General features: G+C 44.5%; 1 protein-coding gene across 2 annotated transcripts; it reads left to right on the top strand.

Annotated features, from left to right (window-relative positions):
- The first annotated feature begins 348 nt into the window (after positions 1-348).
- ATP5MC2 (ATP synthase membrane subunit c locus 2) lies at positions 349-6,831 on the top strand. 2 transcript variants are annotated; one of them, XM_059936038.1, is made up of 5 exons: positions 349-539; positions 3,018-3,087; positions 4,342-4,419; positions 4,904-5,100; positions 6,559-6,831. In XM_059936038.1, exons 1-5 carry the CDS (start codon positions 352-354, stop codon positions 6,671-6,673), a joined length of 648 nt encoding a protein of 215 aa, XP_059792021.1. In that variant the 5' UTR covers positions 349-351; the 3' UTR covers positions 6,674-6,831. The 2 variants fall into 2 exon arrangements, with proteins under 2 accessions (XP_059792021.1, XP_059792022.1); XM_059936039.1 differs by lacking the exon at positions 349-539 and adding an exon at positions 2,732-2,905.
- Positions 6,832-14,053: the final 7,222 nt, after the last annotated feature.

The raw sequence follows: 14,053 nt of genomic DNA, 5'->3' as shown, positions 1-14,053 counted from the left end.
CCCGTCGAACGGGTTTCCCATCCATAAAGCCAGGGTCCGCAGCAACAGAAGGCAGGAGTCCCGTGACTTCATTTTCCTCCTGATATAGTTTGGACACTGAACCCCAATCTTGATTGCATGCTATTTAACACTGAAATTCTGGGTAGTTTTGTTTATTTGTTTGTGTTTTGCTTTGGTTTTTTCTTTCAATGTGACTGCGCATGCTTGAAAAAGGGAAGCAAATCCAAGATCCCAAATACCGTGCAGAGCAAACCGCAGGCCACGTTACGGATCGACTTACACTGCGGAGTGCCCTCATTTCTGCACACGGTCGGCTCCGCCTGCAGTTTCTTCTCTCAAACCTCAGGTGGAATGACTGGCCGAATGTCCCCACAGAGCTGGCAGGCGGCGCTGTGGCGCCCGGACCGACCCTCAACTTTGCAATCACTCTATCCTTGGCAGAGCGACTCGTTGGTCCGGGCCGCGCATGAGCAGAGCCTTCCTTTCGCTATTCCCGCCCTCTCCCCGCTTCTCTCTTGTCTTCTCTGCCCTGGGAGCAGGTAAGGCCTTGGGCCCTCGCTCCCGCCTTGCGCCGCGCACGCGCGCGGGGCGACCACCTCGTGCCAATGCGCTGAGATCCTTACCTTGCATGCTCCCACCTGGGTCCTCACGCCCTCCCTTAACCCCGTATCCCCGTGCCTTAGGGCTGCCCCTTCCGCGTGCCGGTGACCTCCAACCGCGCGGGCCTGGCGCCATCTTGGAGGTCTCGTGGGTTGGGGGAGCGAGCGTGCCTTGGAGCTGGCGAAAGTCAAATCACAGGGTACTCATTTCACCTGTCCCGACTCATCCTTTGCAAACGCTCTTTTCTCATTCTCTTGCCCTTTCAGAGCTGTCCCAACCCCCAAACTCTCCCCTCCTACCTCTGTTTTCTCTTCTCATCCTGACTCGTGCCTTTCTTATTCTGAAACCTCCAGACTTTTGGCCCCAGGACCTCAGGTGCCGAACAATGGAGATTGTGGATCGTCTCAAGACACCACCCCCTCTAGTCAGCACCTCTCGATTTAAAAAGCAAACCTTGAAAGTGGTAGAAATGAACAGAACAGCCAAAACACCCCTCCATTCAGACTGTGGCCTGGGAGAGCTATAGCAGAAAAGAGGCCGGTTTCTTTGGAACCACTGATTGTCTCTCAGCGCCGTTCTTTTCCTTCCACTGCGGTGAAGTTGGGAAAAGCACAAGTCGTGGGCTGACAGTGAGGTTTTCCGTTAGAGGCAGGAGGCCTAAAAAGGGGTGGGGCCAGCATGGGGTATTGCCAACCGGCCAGCTTTCCTGTCAAGGGTTTACCGAGAGTCCCCGGACTCTGCCCTCGAGAGGAAAAGAAGGTTAAGAAAGGGAACGGTTAAGTAGCAGCCCTGTAACTCCTTGGCCCATCTACACTGAGGAAGAAACCCATGAATCTGGGTAGTGCTGTTGCCCAAGGTGATATTGATTAACAAGTGCAGACTTGGCCAAGGTTAGGTGGCCAGCGGAGGGGTCGCCACTTCATGCAGGCTCCCTTCAAGTGCCACATCAGGCACTTTCCATATGTTATTTCATTTAATCCGCCTAAGAACTACATTTTACAAATGATGATATTGAGGTTTTGTTGCCTTGGGAAAAAAACAGTCCTCCCTTTTTTAAAGCTTTAAAGAAATTTTGGATTTTTGACCCAAGAAAACCTGAATAGCCTGGCAGCACAGTTAGGTTAGAGTTAGGGTATGGGCAGAAATCAGAGTTCTAGACAGGACAAGAGTTGAAGACATCCATTAATCTAAAAGTAACTAAGATTCTGCATTCAGAAATGTAGTCTGGGCAAATATTAGTCCAGCTTATTCAAGGAAGTGTCATTTAACAGGCCTAAGTAATCACTGAGTGTTTCAACCTGTAGCATATTAGAAAGCATTAAGAGTGAGAAGAGTTCAAGTCCTGGCTGTACCACTACCATAGTTTCAAGACTGGTTTTAAGAACATGCTATGTACCTAAGAATCATTTGAGAAGCTTCATTGAAATAGAGGGTACTTGGGCCTTATTCCCAGAGATCTTGACCTGGAAAGTCTAAGGTGGGACCCAAGAGTATGCATTTTTTAATTTTTTTTTTTTTTTTTTTTTTTTTTTGGCCACAACTCATGGCATGCGGGATCTTAGTTCCCTGACCAGCAATTGAACCCGTGCCCCCTGCGGTGGAAGCTCAGAGTCCTGACTACTGGACCGCCAGGGAATTCCCCCAAGAGTCTTTAAAGGGCAACATTTTTAGGCCCAAGCAATGAAGCCTTGAGAAGAGTTTCTTTTGAGTAAGAGACTGAGGGAAACTTAGGCAAAAGATGCTGGGGAAATTCATCTGACAACCCCAGCATGAGGCTATGGAAAGGGATAACAGGTCTTTTTTTTTTCTCTCTCTCTCTCTTAATTACTTAATTTATTTTTGGCTGCATTGGGTCCTCGCGGGGCGTGCAGGCTTTGTCTAGTTGTGGCAAGCAGGTGCTACTCTTTGTTGTGCACGGGCTTCTCATTGCAGTGGCTTCTCTGTTGCGGAGCACAGGCTCTAGGTGCGCGGGCTTCAGTAGTTGTGGCACATGGGCTCAGTAGTTGTGGCTCGCGGGCTCTAGAGCACAGGCTCAGTAGGGCTTAGTTGCTTAGCGCACGGGCTTAGTTGCTCTTCAGCATGTGGGATCTTCCTGGACCAGGGCTTGAACCCGTGTCCCCTGCATTGGCAGGAGAATTCTTAACCACTGTGCCACGGGAAGTCTGGGATAACAGGTCTTAAAGCTGGGACCAAGGAACTTCTTGTTCAGACCAGGAGAAGTCACTTGATTATAAGGAAGTCTTAGAAGCTGTGTGGAGGAAATCCTGACTTCAGGGTTCTAATTCCATCTCTGCTTAGACTTGAGGTCAGTCACTGCTCTCTGGGCCATTTAAATTTTCCAGAGCACCTTTTCTGCTAATAAGGATGTCCTTTGGTAAGCAAGGACAATATTGACAATGCTGCTTCTGTAATTACAGCTCTCCTGCCACGGCCCTTCAGCCCCTGAAAATGTACGCTTGCACCAAGTTCATCTCCACCTCCTCCTTGGTGAGTACCTGCCTTTTCCAGGAAAGTTTTTAAGGAGAGGCATCTTGTCTTTTCCTTCTCAGACCTTGTTCTTCACAGCTGGGCCCTTTGCTGTGCTAGCCTGACAGGAGAGAATGAATGCTTCCCAGGCATTCCCCGCTTCGTGTCCCATGAAGGCCAGTTAATTCTTCTCATCCAACTATATTAGAAGAAGAGTATAAATGAGAACCTAGGCTAAGATCAGGTTATTCCTATCCTGAAACTCTGTGTTCTTGTAAACTGGAACCCCACCAGAAATGGTAAACATGAGTTAAATTGCCTAAGTTGGACTGAGTATGCACTGTGTACAGGATCTTGTCCTGAGTGTCAGAGAGCCATAGCTAGGAGTTCCTTCTGGAAGCTTAAATTTGGGTGGGAAGCTAAAATACACATTGGGAAAATATTTGACTCAGAAGCAACAGCATGGAAGAAATTAAAATTATTAGATAGTGGAGGCAATTGGTTCATTCACTCGTAAGTGAAAAGGAGTGATGCTGTTGGTAGGTATTATTTATTGAGCACTTACTGTGCCTGGCACTGAGTTTACCAGTTTGTATACATAATCTTATTTACTCCTCAAATCAAGCCTGAGATATGTTATTCCCATTTGATAGATGAGAAAACAGACTTAGAAAGATTTAAGTGATTTGTCCTAAGATCACACAGCTGATATAGAGCTAAGATTAGAATCTAGTTATATTTGACTAAAGCCCTGGCTGTTAACCACCATGTTGTCTGCTTTGGAGACACTGGCTTGGAGTTAGTCAGAAAAGGCTACCAGGATGGGGTAAATTTTCAGCATGGATTTTTGTGCCTATTTTCCGGAAGGGTGTGTTCAGGGAAAGATGTTCCAGTCATTGGCTTCCTTCTAATGGGCTGGCCATTACCAGTGTATGTATAGATTTCTTGCTGAGCGAAGTAAATGCTTCTGAGGCTTAAATTTCTTCCCGTTCTCAAGGCCTGTAAAAGGGTATAGCAAGGGTAGGTAATTCCTTCCAAAAGGAAGTAGACTTTCTTCCCTTAAATCAGTGGAGAAGCCTAGGAAGCAAGAGAAATGGTGCTGTTCTTGAATCTAGAATTTGCTTAAAAGTAAAAGAATAATTCCAGATTCTCTTTTGAGATTCTGAGTTAAGTTCTAGCGAATGAATGGGGCATCTGAGTAACAATTTGGGGTGGTTCTACAACTCCTCTCCACAGCCTTCCTTGACTTTCTTGGCCTTGTGTTATTCCCACTAGATCAGGAGAACCTCTCCACTATTGAACCGATCACTGTCTGCAGTGGTGCTGAAACAACCAGAGACACTGACAGATGAGGTTCGTTGTAAGTGGAATTGGGCCTGTGGGGGAGGGGTGGGGGTTGGGTGGGGAGGGTTACCTGACAGAACCAGTAGGGGGAGTGCTGAGGACTCCATATATGGTACCCTAATGTTCCAGCTTCTGCCACTGGCAGCACATGTCCACGTGTGCTGCTGATAACTGCCATTACTTGACTTAGTGTACTGACTTGAGTTGGGAGCATTTAGTCCCAGGAAGATGATCTCCTCAAGGCATCAAGAACAGGCTAGGGCTTCAGTCTTACATTTCTAGACTGTACCTGAATCTTGAAGGTATTTGACGTCCACTTCTTGCATTTAAAAGTTCTGCTTGGCAACATTTTAGGGAGTTTTCCAGGGAGTTAAAAGATTTTCTGTATGGGGGAGAAGCAGTGGGATTTGATAGCATAAAGGGCTTAAATGGTTCAAAAGTTTCCAAAGCGAAAAAAGGGTTTCCTAAAAACTTTCTACCTACTTCTTCACAGAGCCACAGCAGCTTGGCAGCCCCACGTCCCCTGACCACCTCACTTATTCCTAGCCGCAGTTTCCAAACCAGTGCCATTTCAAGGGACATTGACACAGCCGCCAAGTTCATTGGAGCTGGGGCTGCCACAGTAGGGGTGGCTGGCTCTGGGGCTGGAATTGGGACTGTGTTTGGGAGCCTCATCATTGGTTATGCCAGGTAAGATGGACCCACCATTGGCTCTCTGATATGTTTCCAAAGGTCTGGGCAGAGACTGGGGTTCTAGAGCTGCACTATCCTATACAGTAGCCACTAGCCACCTGTTGCTATTTGAATGTATATTTTAATTAACTAAAAGTACACAAACTTAAATTTTGTAACTTTTAATGTAGCTCAGTAGCCACAGGTGACTAGTGGCTACCATTTTGGAAAGTTCTGTTGGACAGCTTTGATTTAGAGTAGGAGTCATCAAACTAAGGCAGGATGTCCATATCTGGGCCACAGCCTGGTTTTGTATAGCTGAGCTAAGAAGGGTTTTACATTTTTAAAGGGTCATGAAAATAAAAAAGGTAACAGAGACCATATGTGACCCACAAAGCCTAAAATATTTGCTCTCTGGCCCTTTACAGAAAAAGTATCGCCCCCATCCCGTTCCCCCACCCTCCCCCGAGTCTAGAGCTTCAGTCAGCATAGTGGCTTCACTGCCGTTGTCCCCATCCCTGGGAATTCCCCCGTCACTCCTGGGAAAACTGCCTCTGCATCCAGCCCCGTGGCTCCTTGACACTTGGGACTATTTGGTCCCCACCAACCCTGGGCAACTCACTGTTAGAACTAAATTAATCCTTTAGAGACCTGCAAGTTCTCTTAATGTCCTTGGGGAAAGAGGTTATTTTTTAGGATTTGTATGAAATAAGAAACTTCTATGTCCACAATTCTGTTAAAAGCTGGTGTTGCTTTAGCTTATCCATCAAGGCTTCCAGAGGTGACAGAGTAAGGGAAATAGAAATTATATACTGACTTTCAAAGTTGGGAGGCCTTTATGCCATTTTTTAATCATATCATCTAAACCTCACAGACCATTTGTAGCCCAAAATCTTTTGACTATTTTGAAATGAGAGAAGTTATTTGTCTCTCTGGCTCCCTTGTCCACAAGAACAGTGTTTTTCTAATTGTGTTACATAAAGCCCTAGGGTTCTGAGGGTATACCCCGGAGACTGTCTTAGAGAATGAAGGGGAAACCAATCAAGACTTTCAAATCCCCCACTTTCTTTACAATTACACTTTAGATTTATACATTTCGTATTTTGGGGTTCTGCTTGCAGTTTGGAAACACTGGTCTGATAGGCCCTGCCACTCCAGATACCTCTTCCATTCTGGTTGAGCCCTGAATAGTTGTGTCCAGACCCAGGAGTCTTAAGTTATGAGGAAGATGTGGGTGATCCTGTAGAGGCAGTAATGTTTGTACCTGGGCTATGTTATAGAATTTTGGATTGTCCACTCCCCTTATTCATCTCTGTAGAGCCCTTGATGTATCAGAGCAAGAATTGGGGCATGATGTTGTCATCTCATTACATAAGATGTTAGCTTGAGATAGATTCTCCCTGAGTCTACCTTTAATGTTTGTCCTTTTCTTTGTGCGGACTAGAGATTCAGTCTTTTCTCTTCCCCTTCCCCCAGGAACCCTTCTCTGAAGCAACAGCTATTCTCCTACGCGATTCTGGGCTTTGCCCTCTCGGAAGCCATGGGACTCTTTTGCCTGATGGTGGCCTTTCTCATCCTCTTCGCCATGTGAAGGAGCCGTTTCCACCTCCCATAGTTCTTTCTCCCGTGTCTTGTCTGCCCTGTATGTTCCTTTTCCTGTACCTCCCCAGGCAGCCTGGGGAGAGGGGTTGGCTCAGGGTTTGACAGAAGGAAGACAAATAGATACTGTATTAAAAAGATGTTTCTTGAGTCTCCTGTGTATATTTCTTTTCCACAGTTGGCTGAATGCCTTGGTGAAAGTATAAGGCCTGGAGGTTGGTGATGGTTCTAAGCTCAGCATGGGTCTGGGCTCACTTATTCTTCATTCTCTATTTTGGGAAAGCTTTATTCAAATTAGTGCTCCTTTTTAATAATCTTCACCTGGGATGGTATGTTACCTTGGAGAAGTGGGTCAGTAGCAACTTACAGTGCTGGTTTAAAATTTTGACTAATTTGCTCTCTGTTTCCACTGCCACTTTCCTGGCTGAGGTCCTCATTGCCACCCACCTGGTCTATTGCAATAACCTCTTAATTGGCCTTCTGCCTCCCATCTCTACCCTCTAGCATTTACTTCTGCCAACCACTGTCAGGTTAATCCTCCTTAAGCATAGGACTGGTTTTGCCATTTACCAATTTGAAAACAGTCTGACTCAACTTCCTCAGCTTTATTTTTTATTATTCCCAAACACTCTACCCAAAGTGGACTATTTGTCATTTTTCAAATACTTTCCCTGCTTTACTGTCCTTACGTATCTACAGGCCTTGCCCTTTGTCCATCTCTGCTTTCTTTCCCTGAATCTTTGGTCACTTTCCTCTGTTTCAAACTCCCTGTTATCCTGAAAGACAGCTTAAATGCTACCTCTTCTTCCATGAAGCTTTCATCTGGTTTCCATCCACTTTCAGTCAAGTGAGCATTAACCCATATAAAGGGCTGTAGAGCATGTTGCATCCTTTATAATGTTTACTGTGTATGGTAAATTGTGGTTTTATGTGTACATGTGTGCACATATGTGTGCCTTATCTTCCAAGTTAGATTGTTAGCTTCTTGGGGCAGGGATTATGTCATATTTATCTTGTATCCCTAGAAGTATGTAGCATGACACAGCAGTATCTTGGTCAAATTTTTAATCATCTGAACCAACCAGCTCACTTCACAAGCAAGGGAACAGACTCAGAGATCAAAGGATTCTCCTGGGAACATTTACTAGCAGAGCTGGAGCTAGAGCAAGGGTCACGTCTCGTAGCCCAGGGTGTAAGACTACCACACTGTTGGTCTTGTGGGACTCTTGCAGTGTTGCTGGTGACCATTGTTTTCCCAAGCAAGCAAGAAAGAGCAGAATAAACAAAGATAAACCTTTTCCCTTAAAAATGCCTCAAGAGGGACTTTGGACAGTGGGGTTAGTATAAACTAAAGGATTATTATTTTCTAAAGGCTAAACTTTAAGTCTTATCTTACATATGCTTGAAGTCGTGTATAAATTAAAGTCCTTTCATGCTAATGTAGATGACCACAACAGATTTTCTTTTGGTTCAGTCAGTGACTAAAATTCAAGCCCAGGGCAGAGACTTCACCTCAGAGTAAACTGATGCTCGGGAAGCAGGTCACCCCAAATCATTCACCCTTGCCCTTTTGCTATTGTGATCAAGGGTTGAATGGGGTCCTATCCACAATTGGCTTCTAGATTGCTATACTATTCCCAAATAACTATATGCTGGACTTTGGGGCTCTAGGTGGACCTCACAAGAACAGTTCCTCCAGACACGAGTAGGTGGAAGATACCTACATATTTGGAGATGAGGAATAGCCCTCTTTGTTTTGTTCATTTAAGTTTGAACCTCTGGTAGGAGCCTCTCTTGCCAGTCCCCTTACCAAGTCATCAGATCAGAGTCATCTGTGTTTTATTTTTCCCTTTGGCCCTTTCTTTGGGATTGATGCTAGCTGGCTCCTTAACAACTCAGGTGCTTGGAGAGAGCACACCTGGTGTTGCACGTGTTCTTGTTCTCTCTGAGGCGAATGATGAGATGGTGCTGCAAGAAGCTTGGAAGCAAATTTCTTCAGGAGTCAAGGCAACCTGGATCCTCTTAGTTTCAGGTCCCAAGAGATTTTTTTTTTTTTTTTTAAAACAATGATCAGACATTGATTCTTTTTTTAATTAATTAATTAATTAATTTTTGGCTGTGTTGGGTCTTCGTTTCTGTGCGAGGGCTTTCTCTAGTTGTGGCAAGCGGGGGCCACCCTTCATCGCGGTGCGCGGGCCTCTCACTATCGCGGCCCCTCTTGTTGCGGGGCACAGGCTCCAGACGCACAGGCTCAGTAGTTGTGGTGCACGGGCCTAGTTGCTCCGCGGCATGTGGGATCTTCCCAGACCAGGGCTCGAACCCGTTTCCCCTGCATTAGCAGGCAGATTCTCAACCACTGCGCCACCAGGGAAGCCCCCCAAGAGATATTTATTGGCAACCCAAGTTGCCAACAACTTGGGGTAGAGGAGTGCTATGTTTTAGTAGAGAGGGTCCAAGAGCAAATCTTCTGAAGGTCTTTCCAATTTTGATAACATGGAATGAAATCTATTTGTCCTTGTAGTTTCAAAAAGATCACATGATTTGAAATTAGGAGATGTTAGTTTAATCTCTCTTCTACTCCTGGCCATTGTGATGATGGTCAGATCACTAACCAATAACTCTAGGACCTCAGTTTTTCCCCATCTATTAAATAGGGATAATAATTCTCATCCCAGGAATTATGTGCATGCACACAGAGGTACCTTGGGTATTTGGAAAGGATGGTGTCATGAAAGTTCAATGTATATTGATTATAATTTGCTTTCCATTCTCCATGAAGCTCAGAGCCTATTACAGGTATTTTGTACACAGTTTCTCCCTCTTTTATGGTTGGCAAGTCTGGCCATAAAGCATCTGGAGGAAAAGACCCAGGGATGCTGAAGGCAGAGAGTCTTTGTTCCCTCTTCTTTTTTAATTTTTAATTTTTATTGGAGTATAGTTGATTTACAATGTTGTGTCGGTTGCAGGCATACAGCAAAGTGAATCAGTTATACTAATGTACATATATCCACTCTTTTTTTAGGTTCTCTTCCCATATAGTTGGTTCCCTCTTCTTACTCCTCAGTTTCTTCAATTAGTCATCCTAATTAGAAGAAAATCATGTCCTTTGAAAATCATCTACGTGCTAAACAGCAGTAATGAGGAACCCTATTCCAGCCTCCCTTTCAGGATGGATTTATTAGTTTGAGGCCTTCTTAGGTCATCAGGATGAAAAAGCTGCTCAGGAACAGCCTTGGTGCTTTAGCTTAAGTTGGTGCCCAGGAACCTAGAGGCTGCTCTGTGTCTTACCTCCATTGAAGAGAAATCAGGTGAAGGAATATTTATGTTGAATTCTGAAATAGAAAATGGAAGAGGAGTACAGTGAATATTATCCTGGTCCTACAAGTTTTGAGCAATGAAATTTTGACTTAGTTGAGCCATATCTAAAAATACGCATTTTCCAACATGTATTCTTAGGACACACTCTTGGACAGCTTTGGACAGCTTTGTATTCACACTGTTTAATGAGGAAAAACTAAAACATGGGAAGATTTTTTTTTTTAGTCCCCAAGCATTTCTTAAAATGTCTTTATCATTGAACATTTACCTCAAGGCACTATGTTAGGACATTGTGACCAAAGTAGCCACTCAAGAGGTGGCAGAAGATATAATGGATAGAATACCAGGGATGTAGTCAGGACTCTCATCTCAAACGCTTGGCTTCTCTTATTGGTATAAGCGGTTAGTTAGCGATAGTCTATTCCTACTTCCTTCTTTGCTCCCCCCACCAACCCCAAAAGAGATCATTTCCTTTCATCTTTTGAATAAATGCTGTGGCAGGCAGAATTTCTTAAATGATCCCCTAAAAATGTTATGCTCTAACCCCTAACCTGTGAATTTGATGAGCTATTTCACCTGTGGTTATGTTATATATGGCACAGTTGACTACGATAGGGAGATTATCTGCATGGGCCTGATCTAATCACATGGGCCCTTAAAAGCAAAGAGCTTTCCCAGACTGGTGGCAGAAGGAAAAATCAGAGACATTTGAAGAAAAGATTCAATGCACTATTACTGGCTTTGAAGTTGGAGGGGACCGTATGCAATGATTGGAAAGTGGCCTCTAAGAGCTGAAATTGACCCCCTAACCAACAGCCAGCAAGGAAGTGCAACCTCAGTCCGACAACTGCAAGGAACTGAATTCTGCCAACAGCCTGAATAAGCTTGGAAATGAACTTCTAGATAAGAGCCCAGACCAGTCAACACCTTCCTTGACTTTGGATTTGGGAGACCCTAAACAGAAAATGGAATCAAGCCTGCTTGGATTTTATGATCTACAGAACAGTAAGATAATAAATGGAATTTGTTTTAAACCACTAAGTTTGTGTAGTTTGTTATGTAGCAATAGAAAGCTAACACAGGTGCAATCTTCCAGTCTGCAAAAGGAGTGAAGTTTCATCTGAATCTTGGACTGAAAAGAAACTCTAAACTTGACTTATCTGACCCTCTGCCTCGTAACTGTGTTGACTCTAACCTAGCTCAGGAAGGCTAAATAAGGAAAGACCTTTATTTTATTTATTTATTTAATTTTCTGGCAAGGCTGTGTGGCATGCAGGATCTTAGTTCCCCGACCAGGGATCGAACCCGTGCCCCCTGCGGTGGAAGCGGGGAGTCTTAACCACTGGACCGCCAGGGAAGTCCAGGAAAGGCCTTTAAACAAAAACTGTACGCCTATAGCTATTTTTACTATTTTTACTATAGCTATTTCATTTGTGTGGAGTAGATATTTTTTTCTCGTTTTAACAAATGAGAAAACTTAAGACTCCTGTTCAAGAATCATGACTTAGTTCTAAATAGAACAGAATAGAAACCCGTGACCAGAGCTCCTTGCATTATGCCACACCACAAGGTGTGGGGGCCAGGATATCACTGAAGGAGAGGGAAAGACAAATCTGGACAGTTTTTTAGATCTCTCAGTGAAGGAGATGGATCTGTTTTTCTTATAATTATCATCCCTGTTGTTATCTTGCGAATAGGTAGCATTTGTCTACCCTTGTGTTCATTTTACCCACTGCTGGGTAATTTCCTGGTTTTCTGGGTAGGGTCAGCTTAGTTGGCTCAGCTCTGGCCCCAAGATGGATATTTTTAACTATTGTGGATTAGAGCCTTCCAGGAACTGTGTAGCTGCTTTTTCAGAAACCAACTCTGCAGTTCTCGCTGGGGAGGGTGGTTGGTGGCAGGGTGAGGTGGGAGGGGTGATGGTGTTTGTGTATGTGTAGGGGTGATACCTGAGCCTAACAGACTTGCATCCCCTTTGCACCCCTAAGGCCTTTCCATCCACATCTCCCAACAGCTGGAGCAAGGACTTTAAGTTTCCAAAACATAGCTGCAAAGGGTAATAAACACCTAGCCCATAACTCCCCTAACAACAGGAGGATAGCCAGTGGGGATTTAGCTCAGGGAAAATTTGTACAGTGCAAAGACCCATAAAATTTTCAGAAAGCAACTTGGCTTATGGAGTTGACCAAATTGAAAGTCCCAGAATCCTGGGTTCAAGTCACTTTTGGTTAATTCTTGTGCTTCAATTTCCTTCCCTTGTGTGAAATGAGAGGCACATTTCCTTGAGATGTGCCTCCTGGAGATGTCATAGAATTAAATGAAAGTTGATTTTAAAACTTCTTGCTGGAGACCCAGATCTTGTAAATTGTCTCTATCTCTTCTGTTTCTTAGTTACCAATTTACCAGGAGTAACTTAACACTGGGACTCTCTGCCAGTGCTAAAATTAGACTCCACCACTCTGGGGCTTCCTTTTCTCCTTCTTGCTTTTGTTTTTGGGGCTGGAGGGAAACATATGTGCTGCTGGAGTTAGTGAACTAAAGACTACAGAAAACATTTCCCACTAGAAAACATTGTTTTCATCCTTTTAAAGAAGGAACCTAAATCTGCCCTGGATTTTGATTATTTGATTCACTCCTAAATATGGACCTGGGAAAGCCTCAGAATCCCTGGGGAGTGAGAGAGGGAGGAATAAACAGAGTTGGAAAGGAGACAAGCGAGGCTCCTGATAGCTGCAGCCAGCCTCCCTTTCCCAGCCAGACAGGCTTTATGCCGCTAAAACTGAGGGTCTCTCTCACATCACAAAAGGGCCTGGAGTTACTCCTAAGTGTGCTGACATCTTTTCTGAGGGTGGGAGGCTTCAGGTATTGGACACTTTTCTTGTCCAGGGGTCTGGGGAAAAGGAACAGGCAAGGAGGGAGTCAATCTTTTCCAGCTGTAACCTAGAGAGAAAAGGAACAAATTCTTCACCAGGGAAGATTGTGTAAACAGTGCCTTTGGCTGGAGCCATAGAGTTGGGGAAGCAAAGAAAGGGAGCTTTGTTCTCCCCTACCCCAGCCAGAGCACAATCGTAGAGCTGGGATTGTTTGCTTTGGCAATGGACTCCCTGCTTGAAAAGACTAGGCGTTCCAGAGACCGGTGAGAGGCCTCTGTTGGGTTTCTCACATGGAGCTGAGGAGACGACAACCCCCAGCCTAAATCTTTTACCTAAGGAAGTGTGCTGGGAAACCTGGAGGCCTAAGGCATCTGGCTCATTCTTCTGTAGCTTTGTTCACCTCCTTCCCTTCCCAACTTTACCACACCACAGGATGTTCGTTAGCCTCAACCTTCCTGCCTTGGAGAGTGCTTTTGGTTCTTGTACTAGTGTTCTATCCCAAAAGAAGCTGCATTTTCACAGAATGCAAGACAATCCCAGGGCTCCTCTCTAAGGTATCCAACAGGAAATAAGGATTCCAAGATCATTTTGTCCATCCTATTCCTTTAAGTTGTATTGCACATGACCCTTACAGTTGTAGTCAGTCTTTCCAAAAATGTTCAAAAATGTCCCATTTTCCTTGTAGCATTAGTGTCTCACAAATGTAAAATAATATTTATGCAGTGCCAGGTGTTTTGCAAATGCCATTTCATTTCATCCTCGTGACCACCTTATTAGGTAGACACAATTATCCCCATTTTACAGATTAGGATACTAGGGATTAGCAAGATAAAGTAATTTGTCCAAGTCACACAGATTGTGTATTCCTTTACTAGGGCTGCCATAACAAAGTACCACCGATTGAGTGGCTTAACAGGAATTTATTATCTCACAGTTCTGAAGGCTAAAAGTCCAAGATCAAGGTGTCAGCAGAGTTTGTTCCGTCTGAGGGCTATGAGGCAGAATCTGTTCCATGCCTTTCCCCTAGCTTCTAGTGGCTTGCTGGTAATTTTTGGCATTCCTTGACTTGTAGATCTATGCCTTCATATTCAGATAGCATTTCCCTGTGTGCATGTCTACAACCAAATTTCCCCTTTTTATAAGGATACCAGGCATATTGGATTAACCTACCATACTCCAGT

Source organism: Balaenoptera ricei, chromosome 10, assembly GCF_028023285.1.
Source record: "Balaenoptera ricei isolate mBalRic1 chromosome 10, mBalRic1.hap2, whole genome shotgun sequence".
NCBI lineage: Eukaryota > Metazoa > Chordata > Mammalia > Artiodactyla > Balaenopteridae > Balaenoptera > Balaenoptera ricei.
Note: the sequence above shows the minus strand (reverse complement) of the source record. Positions and strands in the feature narration are given on the sequence as shown.

Excerpts from the sequence above, each read along its gene's own strand:
- ATP5MC2 (XM_059936038.1), top strand. The coding sequence starts at position 352 with ATGACTGGCCGAATGTCCCCACAGAGCTGGCAGGCGGCGCTGTGGCGC. Across the intron at positions 4,420-4,903 it reads CAGAGACACTGACAGATGAG|AGCCACAGCAGCTTGGCAGC; the intron begins GTTCGTTGTAAG and ends ACTTCTTCACAG. Across the intron at positions 5,101-6,558 it reads CTCATCATTGGTTATGCCAG|GAACCCTTCTCTGAAGCAAC; the intron begins GTAAGATGGACC and ends CCCTTCCCCCAG.